This window comes from Pelophylax lessonae (assembly GCF_965119305.1).
Source record: "Pelophylax lessonae genome assembly, chromosome: 10".
Taxonomy (NCBI): Eukaryota; Metazoa; Chordata; class Amphibia; order Anura; family Ranidae; genus Pelophylax; species Pelophylax lessonae.
Window position 1 is genome coordinate 144,243,521 of NC_138777.1, and position 16,045 is coordinate 144,259,565.

Sequence of the window (16,045 nt, forward strand, 5' to 3'; positions counted from 1 at the left end):
GCCACCAATATATTCCAGCACTGCCTTAACCCTCCTAGGCATGGAGTCCATCAGAGCTTCACAGGTTGCCACTGGAGTCCTCTTCCACTCTTCCATGACGACATCACGGAGCTGGTGTATGTTAGAGACCTTTCGCTCCTCCACCTTTCGTTTGAGGATGCCCCACAGATGCTCAATAGGGTTTAGGTCTGAAGAAATGCTTGGCCAGTCCATCACCTTTACCCTAAGCTTCTTTATCAAGGCAGTGGTCGTCTTGAGGGTGTGTTTGGGGTCGTTATGTTGGAATACTGCCCTACGGCCAGTTTCTGAAGGAAGGGGATCATGCTCTGCTTCAGTATGTCTCAGTACATGTTTGCATTTGTAGTTCCCTCCATGAACTGTAGCTCCTCAGTGTCAGCAGCACTCATGCAGCCCCAGTCCATGACACTCCCACAACCATGCTTGACTGTAGGCAAGACACACTTGTCTTTGTACTCCTCACTTAGTTGCCGCCACACATGCATGACACCAACTGAACCAAAAAAGTTTATCTTGGTCTCATCAAGCAAAAACACATGGTTACCGTAATCCATGTCTTTAATCTGCTTGTCTTCAGCAAACTGCGGTCTTTCTTGTGCATCATCTTTAGAAGAGGCTTCCTTCTGGGATGACCATGCAGACCAATTTGATGTAGTGTGCGGAATATGGTCTGAGCACTGACAGGCTGACTTCCCACCTGATCAACCTCTGCAGCAATGCTGGCAGCACTCGTACGTCTATTTCCCAAAGACAACCTCTGAATATGACGCTGAGCACGTGCACTCAACTACTTTGTTCGACCATGGCGAGGCCTGTTCTGAGTGGAACCTGTCTTGTTAAACCGCTTTATTGTCTTGGCCACCATGCTGCAGCTCCAGTTTCAGGGTCTTGGCAATCTTCTTCTAGCCTAGGCCATCTTTATGTAGAGCAACAATTCTTTTTTTCAGATCCTCAGAGTTCTTTGCCATGTTGAACTTCGAGTAACAAGTATGAGAGAGTGAGAGCGATACACCAAATTTAACACACCTGCTCCCCATTCACACCTGAGACCTTGCAACACTAACGTGTCACATGACCCCGGGGAGGGAAAATGGCTATTTGGCCCCAATTTGGGTGTACTCACGTTTGTTGCCAGTGGTTTAGAAATGAATGGCTGTGGTGTTATTTTGAAGGGACAGCAAATTTACACCGTTATACAAGCTGTACACTCACTGCTTTACATTGTAGCAAAGTGTAATTTCTTCAGTGTTTTCACATGAAAGATCAAATAAAATATTAACAAAAATGTGAGGGGTGTACTCACTTTTGTGATACTGTAAATCATTGTGAAAAGTTTAATAGTGTATAATCTAAATGAAAATTTTAAAAAATTTTGATCGCCAATTTTTGCTTGGCAAATGCCTATTTGAATGAGCCTTTATGGTAAAAGAGGCATTTGTTTGCATTTGTTATTGAATTAGCTAACAGAAATTTAGCTACAAGCCATGAATGTATCTATTTATTCCGCAAGTAAATATCTACACCTGCTGTTTTGTTTTAGTGCTTGAAGTGCTTATGTTTGGAAGAGATGCCAATGTGGCTGAAGCTTGGCTTTCCAGCCAGGAACCGATTGTCAGGTCATCTGAACTTGGTGGCAATGTAGATGAAGTGGAAAACCTAATTAAGAGGCATGAAGCCTTCCAAAAAGCAGTATCTACTTGGGACGAGAGATTTTTGCTTCTGGAAAAACTAACTACGGTGAGTCACTGAGGATACCCTTGCTTAAAGATCTAGATTATCTGCTTCTGTAGGAGAACTAACCTTTTGTAGTTGATCACTAGACAAGAATTCTACCCGTGGGTGCTTCGCCTAGGGTCTTAAAGGAGTTGTTAAGTCAGAAGGTTTTTTATCTTAATGCATTCTATGCATTAATATAAAAAGCCGCCTGTGTGTAGCAGCCTCCCTCACCCCCCTAATACTTACCTGAACCCCATCTCTGTTCAGAGATGTCCATGAGTCCCTCGGACATCCAGAACTCCTTTCTCCTGATTGGCTGAGACACAGTTGCTGTGCAATTTGGCTCCCGCGGCTGTCAATCAAAGTCAGTTAGCCAATCAGGAGAGATGGGGGGCAGGGCTGAATAGCAGCTCTGTATCTGAATGGACACAGGGAGCTGCAGCATGTCTTGTGTTCCCCCATAGCAAGCTGTTTGCTGTGGGGGCACTCAACAGGAGTGAGGGGCCAGGAGCAGTGAAGAGGGACCCGAGAAGAGGGGGATCTGGGCTGCTCTGTGCAAAACCAACTGCATAGAGGAGGCAAGTAGAACATGTTTGTTTTTTTTATTTTTTTTTTTGTTTTTTTTTATGAGACTTCCCAATCACTTTAAGGCTCGGTTCACACTGGGGCGGCACGACACTGTACTACTTCGGGGGCGACTTGTGCATTCCCATGCACCACGACTTCGGAGCGACTTGCACGGACTTCACATAATGGAAGTCTATGCAAGTTGCTCCGAGGTCGCCCCAAAGTAGTACAGGACCCTTTTTCTAAGTCGGAGCGACTTGTGTTGCTCCTATTAGAACGGGTCCTGTAGCAGTCAATGGACTGCGAGGGAGCGAGACTTGTCAGGCTGACAAGTTGCCTGACAAGTCGCGCTGGTGTGAATGGAGCCTAAGTGGAGGGGGAAGCAGAAAAATGGGGTTAGGCCCCTTTCACACAAGTGGACCGTTCAGATCCGCCTATCTGTTTTTTCAGGCGGATCTGAACGGATGCCCCATGCATCTCTTTGGGGCATCGGATGTCACCGGAGATGTCAGAATATTTATACTGCTCTGATATAACAGTGTATATTTGTGTAAATAGGCAAAGATCTGTAAGGTAGGAGAATCTCAACTTATTTCCACAAATCAATAATATGTAACAAATTCTTTTTAATCAATTAATTTCTTTTTAACAGCATATACCAATCTTAGTGAAAACAGTCTACAGTAGGGAATATATAAGTATATTTATTCACAAGACATGTATTCACAATAAATGATTAGACTTGAGATGACACAAAGATAACTTTACACAAAATACAAACTTAAAACGATAAATGCAATGTGATATGTAGCTCAATAATGAAATTAAAATGAAAGCAAGATTACGTTTTCCCCAGCTATAGTAGAAACCATATATAAGAGTTCTATATAATCAGACCACAATTGTCTGCGAATTGCGCAGTCAACAGTTACTCCGCTGCAGTTGAAGTGAGAATGGGCTATGCAAAATGGGAGACAAATACGCTCATATGTGCTAAATCTGATATTAATAAAAATGTATAAAAACAAAAATCAGTTTCTAGAGAAAAATCTACTATAGTTCATATGGCTGGGATTGTAATCTCATTACCCTTAAATATGAAATATATAAGGAAGGAAATAAACAATATTAAATAATAAATAAACCGCAAGGTATATTTACCACACTTAAGATGGCTGCGAGCTTCAAATTGTAGTTTCCAGACTCCTTAAGATGGCTGCCTTCCCAAAATGGTGGCTAGTTAGGGAGGAGTTTCGTTTGGCGTCCGTCAAAGTTTCAGATAAATGATGGAGCAAGATGGAGTATGTATAGATGAGTATATGTATGGATGTAAGTAGCGTGTGTGTTGTAAGTGTAATGAATGTTGACGTAATGTGTGCGTCTCTCGCATCTGTGTTCCCTTTTTATATTGTATTGAACAAAAGGACAGTAAAATTACCATAAGCTGAACCCAGGAGGAGGAACTTTATCCCCATTGGTTGGGATTACTTATCCATTAACTGGTGAGGTCATTAGCAACGCCTCTACTAATCACCCAGTATATTGGATATTAGAATTATATAATAATTTCTCCAAGTAAGAATAATCATAAAAACCTGTATATGCTCTCATAATATATGCATGTCCATCTAATATCTCCATCATGTATCTTTGCAGGGAATGAATCTGGTAACACCGTTTTAATAAGAATATATTATTAATACAGTATATATATATATATTGGAAATTACTGATTTACCCCGAGATTGCATTTAGTAGTAGTCTACAAAGGGGGCAGTATTGTATTGCTTATTAGATTCAGTATATAGTATACAATAATACCACTATTACCTGATAACCTTTGACCTAGGACTGGGTAAAAATAAATAATTTGACCATGGCATACGCTGTCAGACATTGCGTCTAGATTGAAGATCTATGTGGCCATAAAAACTTAAACACAAACGTTTCTAAAATGAGGTAATTTAAGTAGAATTAGTACTTAGCTTCGTCTAAGTAAGATTATTACTATAGCAATAATATAAAACCAAAATACGGTATATAAAACATTCCTAAATATGTATATGCTTTACATAATATAATGACATAATTATTGCTAATATTTTCTCACACATGATATAATGTATCTTTAAAACTATAGTTTAAATGAATCAAATAGAATACACTTAACTATTGTTCATTGTAAAATACAGATAGACTAACGTCTGGACATCACCCCCCGCTAAAACCTGGTGCCATCCTGGCTAGGCTTTTATCAGGTGAAATGTCGGAACGTCCCATTATTTATGATTTAAAGGAATACAAAGAAAATCTGTTGTAGAACTTAAGACTGTCAAGGTATCTTGTAACAGAACATATGAACTTTCCATCACCCTTAACAAAATGGATGCTGTACTATTCAAAATCTCTATATAGAACTAAAATATACATGGCTTTTAAATAATACCGTTTTTCTTTTATTTAATCTCCCCAATAATCCTGACAGAGACCTGTCCGCTGACATCCAGTCCGTCAAATCCGGACGGATGGAAACCCTATTTTCCATCCATCTATCGGATCGGATGAGAACGGACAGACAGTCCGTTCTCATCCGATTCCCCCATAGAGAAGAATGGGGACCTGACAGCTCTGTCTCCGCACACAGCATGGAGACACAGCTGCCATCCATCTGCTCAGCGGGGGATCGGCGGATCGATTCCCCCGGTGAGATAAACTGAGTCCGCCGACAGACCGGAATGTGTGAAAGGGGCCTAACGGAGATTGAAACAGAAACTAGATAGGGCCTTCAAAGGGGGGAGGGGTTGAAAAATAAGGTAAGGGAGACCAAAGCTGAACTTCTTCAGTCCTGTATGGTTTTACCCCCCCCCCCTTTATGACCAGCCCATTTTTCGCAATATGGCACTGGGTTACTCTAACTGCACAGTCATGTGGCGCTTTACCCAAAAAAAAGGATGTCCTTTTTTACCACAAAAATAGCTCTGTTTTGATGGTATTTGATCATCTCTGTGGTTTTTATTTTTTGTGCTATAAACAAAAACAAAAAAAATTTTGAAAAAAAATATATATTTTTTACTTTATGCTATAAAACACAGCCAATAAAAAATGTGAAAACATCAAAACTATCCATCCATTTAGGCCAATTATGCTACACATTTTTTGGTTAAAAAAAAAAAAAAAAATCCCAATAGGTGTATATTGATTGGTTTGTGCAAAAGTTATAACGTCTAATGGAATTTATTTATTTATTTTTGTTTTTACTAGTAATGGTGGCGATTAGCAATTTTTAATGGGACTGTGACACCAAAACAGCGATTAGTGCTAAAAAAACAATGCACAGTTACTGTACTAATGACACTGGCAGGGAAGGGATTAACTTCAGGGGCGATCAAAAGGTCAAATGTGCTCCACTTGCTTACTGTGTGGGAGATGCTTTGAGGGGGGGGGGTGTGGGGAGAGACACAAGATCTCCATCTACCCCTCTCACAGAACAGGGGTCTGCCTTGTCTACAAAGGCAGACCACCGTTCTTCCCCTTTCTGAGAATAATCGCGGGGTGCTAGCTAACATCGCGTCCGCCGGACCCGCTGATTGGCTCCTGCTGTGACCAATTACAGTGGCGGCAGGTTACCGGTGGTGCACGCACCCTAGGCCCAGTGCACAAAATCAGGAGAGCTGCTGAGTATATCTGCGTGGGACGGTCCAGAAGGGATTAAAGGCAAAAAATTACAGTATTAATTTGCATGTCCAGTAAAAAAATGTATTCAAATTTAGTTTCTCTGTCGCTCATTGACAAACGTAGTCGTCTTGATTCACAAGAACTGGGTTATGTTGTCTCCGCAGGAGCAGGACTAGGCAGAAAGAAAAAACGTTCTGGCTCCACCTTAGGGGCAGTCCCTGAGGGTATATCCTCCCTCTCTCTGCTACAAGGCATCAGTTTTTTTCTGTCTAGTCAGGAGTAAGGACCTAAGTTCCTTGCTGGGATCTTTTTGGTCCTGGCAAGATTTTTTCTTTAGAAAAAATATTTTTTAGGTAGTTTTCTCCAGTGTTTTTTTCCTGTGAGATCTTCAAGCAAATACGCCGGACTGGGCGACACTAGTGGTCACCCCAGCCGGCCTACGAGCGCGCGCAGACCACTGCATTGCGCTTGGTCGGCCGCGACACATTCAAGTAAGTATGCGGGGCCGGGCGACGGGCTGGATGTTGAGATCCAGTGGTCACCCCGGTTTCTGCCTACGAGCGCGTGCAGACCAAAGCTCCGCGCTGGGTCGGCCGCGACGGAGTCCCATTGGAGGGACTGACCTTGCGAGTTAAAAATCTCGCTTGGACGCCAGGAACCAGAGAGTCGAGGCGTCCGGAGTGGTCCACAACCCCCCACCCCGGTGGAGAGGGTATTGTGAAGAGAGGGTGCCTGTCGGTTCAGTATGGTGAGTAAACGTTCCCTTTTTTCCTCGTTATGAGGCAGTATGAATTATGGGCCCCTCCATACATGGTCAGTATATATCTGACACTAAAAGTCCCCCTTGTAAATACAGTATGTGTTTGGTGGGAAGTGGACTTGGTTTGAGAGCTAACACTCTACCCAGCAGACTGTAGTATTACAGCAGACATAGGAGGTATAATCCTACCTTAATTGTAGTGTACCTCCTGCAGATCGATAAACCGCCACTTAGCAGAGATGCAGGTGGATGTGCTGGGAAAAACGATTTCGGCAGTCCGCCGCCATTTTGCCGTAGACCGGGTGCATGAATGTCCTCAGGTCACGCCGGCCGCCATGTTTTTGGAGTCTATTGTCTCCCGTATGGGGGCGGCCATGTTTGATGAGCCCAGCTACCTCGTGGAGAGCTGGGAACGCCGGAAGGCGTACACAGGGGGCGGAGCCACGTCCTTCTATCCGGGAAAACGAACACAGCTCTTTCCAGTCTGTAAAAGACAGACGCTGACTGCAGTTGGTTGGAAACTTCTCTGCATCGGGTGGTGAGCCTTGGGGGTCCCTCTCTCTCTGTGGGGATCGAGAAGCAGGTACTCTGAGGGGCGCTATTGCGCTAGGGGGAGACACATAAAAAAAAAAAAAAGAGGTATTTTTTTATTTAAAAAAAAAAAAAAAAAGTTTTTTTTTTTTTCTGGCAGAGGTGTCCTGAATTAACATGGACCCTGCCACTCATGTATCTCCACCGGATCCCCTCGAGGTGTCTGCAGGATCCTCCAGCACCCCACTGACGGTTGAATCATTGTCAGCTATTATGGAATATTTTGTGTCCCGGGTGGAAGTGGCTTGTCAGGGACAGGGCGCAAGAAAGCGACCCCCGCCTAACCCCTTATTATCTGAAACTTCGGATTCAGAATCTGAGCCTATTCCTGCAGTTGCAGGTACTTCATCTGGGATTGGTGTCTCGGGTACTGTCTCTTCAGACAGTGAGGAGGATGTTTCGGCATCAGCCATAGCCCGAGAGGAAGCGTTGGTAAACGCACTCATTGTATCTGTTCAAGAAACCTTAAGATTACAGGGTATTCCGTCGGAAATAGCTGAAACTGAAATCCCTTTTGGGACTAAAAAACGCTTCAAAGTGGCGAAGGTTTTTCCATTGCCCAAATGTTTTGGCAATCCAATCAAAGAAGAATGGAGTCTGCCAAAACGCACCTCTGCTATTTCTAAACGCATTAACAGGCGTTATCCGTTTGAGGAAACCCTCATTAAGAAATGGACAGAACAACCTGTGGTGGATTCACCAATTGCTAGATTGAATAAAGCCACGGTTATTCCTTTAGAGACGCTCCGTCTTTTAAAGATCCAGTGGATCGCAAGATAGAAGCTATGTCTCGCACCATGTTTTCCTTGATTGGATCAGCTTTCAGACCAATAATTGCTATTGGTCTGGTTTCGCAGACTGTAACTGAATGGACCAAGTGGTTACGCCGGGACTTGGAAGAGGTCCCTCAGGCGGTATCAGATTTGTTGGAACAAATGATACAGGGGTTACAGTTTGTGTGTGATGCGGCGTTAGACGCCACTCCATTATTGGCGCGAGCATCAGTTTCAGCAGTGGTTCTCAGGCGTACACTGTGGCTAAAAGGTTGGTTAGCCGACCAAGGTTCCAAAAAAGAATTGGCTAATATCCCCTTTTTAGGAGAGCGGCTATTTGGAGCCAACTTAGATGAGATCATTAAGGATCTCACGGGTGGAAAGAGCACCTTTTTACCGCAAAATGTTAAGGGTAAAGGAACTCGTCAAAGACGAGGGCCTTCTTTCTCTGCTCAAAAAAAGTTTTTTCGTCCCGCGGGTGAAAAAATTAAGTCCTCCAAAGCTCCTTCAGGAGGCTTCAGGGGACGTTGGTCGGGCAAGCAAAAGCCCGCCCCCTCCAGACCTGAAGATAAATCGTCCAAAGCCTGAAGGTGCGCCCCCACCCATAATTGGGGTGGGGGGGACGTCTTCGCCGGTTCCCGGATCCATGGCTTTCCAGAATCCCGGACAAGTGGGTTTGCGAAGTCATAAGGTCAGGGTACAAGATCGAGTTTCGATCTCTCCCACCGGCACGATTCTTCCCTTCCAATATCCGACTATCCCCGGATCGTTTAGAAGATCTGCGGAGAGCAGTCACGGATTTACTACAACAAGGAGTGGTAGTCCACGTTCCTTGGACAGAACGTTTTCAAGGGTTTTATTCAAACCTATTTACAATACCCAGGAAAGAGGGCAAAGTGCGTCCAATTCTGGACTTAAGGGCACTCAATTCCTTTCTCAACATAAGGAAATTCAAGATGGAATCCATTCGCACAGTAGCAGCCTTCCTGCATCCAGGGGATGTCCTAGCGTCCATAGACATCAAGGACGCCTATCTTCACATTCCCATTTTCGCAGGACATCAGCGGTTTCTACGCTTTTCCGTAGAAGAGAACCACTATCAGTTTGTGGCGTTACCTTTCGGTCTCGCCACGGCTCCTCGGGTCTTCACGAAGGTGTTGGCCCCAATGTTGGCACTACTGCGCCAAAGAGGCATATCGATTCTAGGTTACCTAGACGATCTCCTGCTTCATGCAGAGTCTCCTCAGATCCTGCTACAAAACATAGAAATTACTATAATTTCTTTACAGGAATTCGGGTGGCTGGTGAACCAGCAAAAGTCATTTCTGGTTCCCACCCAGAGGCTCGAATATCTGGGTCTAATTCTAGACACAGGTCAAGAGTTTTCCTTCCGGTAGGGAAACTCCGGAAGATTCAATCAGCATTCCAGTTGTTACTATCCAACAGCTGGTCTTCTCTTCGAACTTGAGGGTTCTGGGGTTGATGGTGGCTTCCTTCGAAGCAGTCCCATTTGCCCAGTCCCATACCCGAATTCTTCAGCAAGAGATTCTTCTCAGATGGAATCGGAATCCGGAATCCCTGGACAATCGGATCCGATTGAGCAAACAGACCAGAGAGTCTCTGGTCTGGTGGCTTCGGTCTCCGATGCTCAGCCAGGGAAAGTCATTTCTGCCAATATATTGGACGATAGTGACCACGGATGCCAGTCTATCCGGATGGGGAGGAATTCTCGGTCAGTTATCTGTCCAGGGACTTTGGTCCCTGGAAGAATCCAGGTTGCCGATAAATGTATTGGAACTGAGAGCGATCAGACTTTGTCTGATTCACTGGACCGAGCAGCTCCAGGGCAGCCCGGTTCGGATCCAGTCGGACAACGCCACGGCCGTGGCTTATGTCAACCACCAGGGGGGCACCAAGAGTGTCCGAGCGGCCAAAGAAGTGGCTTGCATTCTTCGCTGGGCGGAACGATTTGTTCCAGCTATCTCTGCGGTGTTCATTCCGGGGGTGGAGAATTGGCAGGCAGATTATCTCAGCCGTCAGACTCTGGATCAGGGGGAATGGTCCCTCCATCCAGAAGTTTTCCACCAGTTGTGCCTACGGTGGGGCACCCCGGATGTGGATCTGTTGGCATCACGATTCAACAGGAAAGTACAGAGATTCGTGGCTCGCTCCCGCGATCCTCTAGCAGAGACCGCAGACGCACTGATCGCCCCGTGGGGGCAATACCAGCTAATGTATGCCTTCCCTCCTCTCGGGTTACTGCCAAGACTTCTTCGCAGGATAGAGGAGGAAGGAATTCCAGTAATCCTGGTAGCTCCGGACTGGCCTCGCCGAGCGTGGTACGCCGACTTGGTCAGACTGGTGGCGGACGTCCCGTGGAGACTTCCTCTCAGGGAGGACCTACTGTCTCAGGGACCGATCTTCCATCCTGCTTTACGATCGCTGGCTTTAACGGCCTGGCTATTGAGACCCAGGTGCTGAAGGACAAGGGATTGTCCGCTTCAGTTATTCCTACTCTAGTTAAAGCAAGGAAAGCGACTTCCAGAAAGATTTATCATCGTACATGGAAGTCCTACATTGCATGGTGTGAACCTCTGGGGTTCCGTCCACGGTCTTATTCGGTTAGTCGAATATTAGCTTTTCTGCAACAAGGGGTTGAGCAGAAACTGGCCTTGAGCACTATCAAGGGTCAGGTCTCAGCATTGGCTATCTTCTTTCAGAAGCCTTTGGCTACTCATTCCTTGGTGCGGAATTTCATCCAGGGGGTGCGACATCTGGCTCCGCCAGTGCGCGCGCCGTTACCACCCTGGGATCTTAATTTAGTATTGTCGGTTTTTCAGAAACCTCCCTTTGAAGATATTAGGGAGATTCCTCTACCTACGTTGTCCCAGAAGGTGGCCTTCTTGGTGGCTATCACTTCTGCACGCAGGGTGTCAGAACTGGCCGCTTTATCTTGTCGTTCCCCATATCTGGTGGTTCATAGAGATAAGGTGGTTCTTCGTCCGAATCCATCCTTCCTACCAAAAGTGGTTTCAGAATTTCATCTGAATGAAGAAATTGTATTACCTTCCCTGTGTCCTAAGCCCAGTCATCCTCGAGAGTTTGCTTTGCACTCCTTGGATGTGGTCCGGGCGATCAGGGTATACTTGAAAACGACAGACTCGTTTCGCAAGACGGATTCACTTTTTGTGGTCCCGGATGGACCCAAAAAGGGGTTGCCTGCATCTGCCGCGACTATTTCCAAATGGATCAGACAGACGGTGGTACAGGCTTATTCTATTAAGGGTCGGGAGCCCCTGTTCCCTGTTAAGGCGCACTCCACTCGGGCACTTAGTGCGTCATGGGCCTTTCGCCATCAGGCGTCAGTGGTCCAGGTGTGCAAGGCGGCTACCTGGTCGTCGGTGCATACCTTTACAAAACATTATAAAGTTGATGTAATGGCATCGTCTGATGCCTCGTTTGGCCGCAAGGTTTTGCAGGCCGCCATTTGAGGAGACCAGTGGTCTGCCTCGAGGGTTTTTTTCCGTTGGAAATTTTCATTTGAGTCTCATTCTTTGTTTATAATGAGCCTTTAAAACTTCTAGTTTGGCACCGGTTGGGCCTTCTAGATTGGATTTTGATTTCTGTCAATCCCACCCCTCATTTGTGGCACTGCTTCTGGATGTCCCAGTTCTTGTGAATCAAGAAGACTACGTCTGTCAATGAGCGACAGAGAAAATCGGATTTTTGTAAGATCTTACCGTAAAATCCTTTTCTCTTAGCTCATTGACAGACGTAGTACCCGCCCCTCTATCATTGAGTTGGGTTGGGTTAAATTCTCTGTTGCTGCTTTGTGACAGAACTGATGCCTTGTAGCAGAGAGAGGGAGGATATACCCTCAGGGACTGCCCCTAAGGTGGAGCCAGAACGTTTTTTCTTTCTGCCTAGTCCTGCTCCTGCGGAGACAACATAACCCAGTTCTTGTGAATCAAGAAGACTACGTCTGTCAGTGAGCTAAGAGAAAAGGATTTTACGGTAAGATCTTACAAAAATCCGATTTTTTCTTTGCTTTAAAAATGTCCTCAAAATCAATGTTAAACCTAACTAGCACATATTGTCTGAATACAAGAAACATGCGTATTCTTGAATTTTGAGGTACAGAAATCCAGCGTGAAAAGTTGTCTTTGTGGAAGAGGTTCCTGTTATAACAACTCAGTCATTGCTACTTTCTCCTCCTCACTAGTTTTCTACAGGCAGTCTGTAGTGGTTGGACCTGTTGGGTCTGCCTCAGCCAGTGGGTGGACCTCCGCTCTGCCCTTGCTACAGTCTGTGCAGCACAGAATTGATGTCACTGCTACAAGGTACAATCTGGGTTTGCAAAGGCCTTCGATGTACATCCTTTGTGGCTATTGAGGAATAAGTGTACATGAGAGGTTTTTTTTTAGCCCGTGTTCAGCTTAGAGTTTTGTTTCTATACTGTTACCTAATTTTTTGATGATGCTGTTAGTTTTATTTTTATTTTCCATATTTTTACTAGTCATTATTATTTAACCACCTCAATAATTTTGTACTTGTGTTTATATGTGTGTGTATAATTTTGTAAATGTGTTTCTATGTGCGTGTATGTGTGTACGTGTGTGTGTGTGTGTGTGTGTATATATCAGTCAGTCAGGTCCAGAACTATTGGGACATTTACACAATTCTAAGCTTTTTGGCTTTATACACCACCACAGTGGATTTGAAATGAAACAAACAAGATGTGCTTTAATTTGAGGGTATTTACATCCAAATAAGGTGCAAGGTGTAGGAATTACAACAGTTTGTATATGTGCCTCCCACTTTTTAAGGGACCAAAAGTTATGGGACAATTGGCTGCTCAGCTGTTCTATGGTCAGGTGTGTGTTATTCCCTCATTATCCCATTTACAAGGAGCAGATGAAAGGTACAGAGTTAATTTCAAGTGTTTTTGCATTTGGAATCTGTTGCTGTCAACTCTCAATATAAGATCAAAAGAGCTGTCACTATCAGTGATGCAAGCCATCATTAGGATGAAAAAACAAAACAAACCCATCAGAGATAGCATAAAAAAATGGTGTTGCCAAATCAACTGTTTGGAACATCCTTAAAAAGAAAGAATGCACCGGTGAGCTCAGCAACACCAAAAGACCCGGAAAACCACGGAAAACAACTGTGGGGGATGACCAAAGAATTTTCTCTGTCGCTCATTGACAGACGTAGTCCTCTTTGATTAATATCAAATTGGGTTATGCTGCCCTCTACAGGAGTAGGACTAGGCAGAAAGAAAAACGTTCTGGCTCCACCTTAGGGGCAGTCCCAGAGGGTATATCCTCTTCTTGTCTGCTACAGGAAATCAGTTTTTTTCTGTCTAGTCAGTTGTACTATCTGACAACTGGCCTTCCCTTCGGACTTGCATGAGAGTCCTGGGTTTGATGGTGGCTTCTTTCGAAGCAGTATCATTTGCCCAGTCCCATACCCGAATCCTTCAAAAAGAAATTCTTTTCAAATGGAATCGGAATCCAGATTCCATGGACAATCTGATCCGACTGAGCAAGCGGACCAGGAAGTCTCTGGTCTGGTGGCTTCGGTCTCCGATGCTCAGCAGGGGAAGTCATGTCTTCCAATAGATTGGACGATTTTCACCACGGATGCCAGTCTATCCGGGTGGGAAGGAATTCTCGGCAAAGTATCCGCTCAGGGGCTTTGGTCCCTGGAAGAGTCCAGGTTACCGATAAATGTATTGGAACTGAGAGCGATCAGACTTTGTCTGATTCACTGGACCGAGCAGCTCCAGGGCAGCCCGGTTCGGATCCAGTCGGACAACGCCACGGCTGTGGCTTACGTCAATCACCAAGGGGGCACCAAGAGTGTCCTGGCGGCCATAGAGTGACCAGCATTCTTCATTGGGCGAAACGATTGTTCCAGCTCTCTCCGCGGTATTCATTCCAGGGGTGGAAAATTGGCAGGCAGATTATCTCAGCCGTCAGATTCTGGATCAAGGGGAATGATCTCTTCATCCAGAGGTATTCCACCAACTGTGCCTCCGTTGGGGCACCCCGAATGGGATCTGTTGGCATCTCGGCTCAACAGGAAAGTGCGGAGGTTTGTGGCTCGCTCCCGCGATCCTCTAGCAGACGCCGCAGACACGCTGATCGCCCCGTGGGGCAGTATCAGCTACTGTATGCCTTCCCTCCTCAAGTTGCTGCCGAAGCTTCTTCGCAGGATAGAGGTGGAGAGAATCCCAGTTACCCTGGTAGTTCCGGACTGGCCTAGTCTGGCCTGGTACGCCGACCTGGTCAGGCAGGTCGCAGACGTTCCTTGGCGACTTCCTCTCAGGGAGGATCTGCTGTCGCAGGGACCGATCTTTCATCCTGCTTTACGATCGCTGGCTTAACGACTTGGCGGTTGAGAGCCAGGTGCTGAAGGACAAGAGATTGTCAGCTTCAGTTATTCCTACTCTAATTAAAGCGAGGAAAGTGACTTCCAGAAAGATCTATCATCGCACATGGAAGTCTTATATCGCGTGGTGTGAATCTCTTGGGTTTCCTCCACGTTCTTATTCGGTGAACCGAATCTTGGCTTTTCTGCAACAGGGGGTTGAGCAGAAGCTGGCCTTGAGTGCTATCAAGGGTCAGGTTTCAGCGTTAGCAATCTTATTTCAGAAGCTTTTGACTACTCATCCCTTGGTGCGGAATTTCAGCCAGGGGGTGCGACACCTGGCTCCGCCAGTGCGCGCGCCTTTACCACCCTGGGATCTTAATTTGGTGCTGTCGGTTCTTCAGAAACCTCCCTTTGAAAATATCAGGGAGATTCCCTTGCTTACTTTATTTCAGAAGGTGGCCTTCTTGGTGACTATCACTTCTGCACGCAGGGTGTCAGAACTGGCTGCATTATCCTGTTGTTCCCCATATCTGGTGGTTCAGAGGGATAAGGTTGTTCTTCGTCCGAAACCATCCTTCCTTCCTAAGGTGGTTTCAGAGTTTCATTTGAATGAGGACATTGTATTGCCTTCCCTGTGTCCTAAGCCCAGTCATCCTCGAGAATTCGCGTTGCATTCCTTGGATGTAGTTCGGGCGATCAGGGTATACTTGAATACTACGGATTCATTTCGTAAGACGGATTCACTATTTGTGATCACGGATGGCCCTAAGAAGGGGTTGCCTGTTTCTGCCGCGACCATCTCTAGATGGATCAGACAGACGGTGGTATAGGCTTATTCTATTTAAGGGTCGGGATCCCCCGTTCTCTGTTAAGGTGCACTCTACTCGGGCGCTTAGTGCTTTCTGGGCCTTCCGCCATCAGGCGTCAGTGGTTCAGGTTTTTAAGGCGACTACTTGGTCGTCGGTTCATACCTTTACAAAATTGTATAAGGTTGATGTGCTGGCATCATTGGATGCCTCTTTTGGCCGCAAGGTTCCTGCAGGCCGCTGTTTGAGGAGACTGTTGGGTAGGTCTCATCTGTTTGCTCGATGAGTCCCTTGATACTTCTGGTTGGCTCCGGTTGGGCCTTCTGGATTTTGATTCTGTTCCCACCCCTCATTTGTGGCACTGCTTTAGGACTTCCCAATTTGATATTAATCAAAGAGGACTACGTCTGTCAATGAGCGACAGAGAAAAATGGATTTTTGTAAGATCTTACCGTAAAATCCTTTTCTCTTAGCTCATTGACAGACGTAGTACCCACCCCTCTATCATTGAGTTGGGTTGGGTTAAATTCTCTGACACTGCTTTGTGACAGAACTGATTTCCTGTAGCAGACAGGAAGAGGATATACCCTCTGGGACTGCCCCTAAGGTGGAGCCAGAACGTTTTTCTTTCTGCCTAGTCCTACTCCTGTAGAGGGCAGCATAACCCAATTTGATATTAATCAAAGAGGACTACGTCTGTCAATGAGCTAAGAGAAAAGGATTTTACGGTAAGATCTTACAAAAATCCATTTATTTCCCTG

At 45.5% G+C, this 16,045-nt stretch overlaps 1 protein-coding gene across 3 annotated transcripts in view; it reads left to right on the plus strand.

Annotated features, from left to right (window-relative positions):
* SPTBN2 (spectrin beta, non-erythrocytic 2) overlaps positions 1-16,045 on the plus strand; it is a 1,240,451-nt gene that overhangs the window by 1,031,717 nt on the left and 192,689 nt on the right. For all 3 annotated transcript variants that reach the window (XM_082270338.1, XM_082270340.1, XM_082270339.1), the window contains one exon: positions 1,559-1,755. In XM_082270338.1, the coding sequence (XP_082126464.1) occupies positions 1,559-1,755 (197 nt within the window). The remainder of the gene's footprint in view (positions 1-1,558; positions 1,756-16,045) is intronic.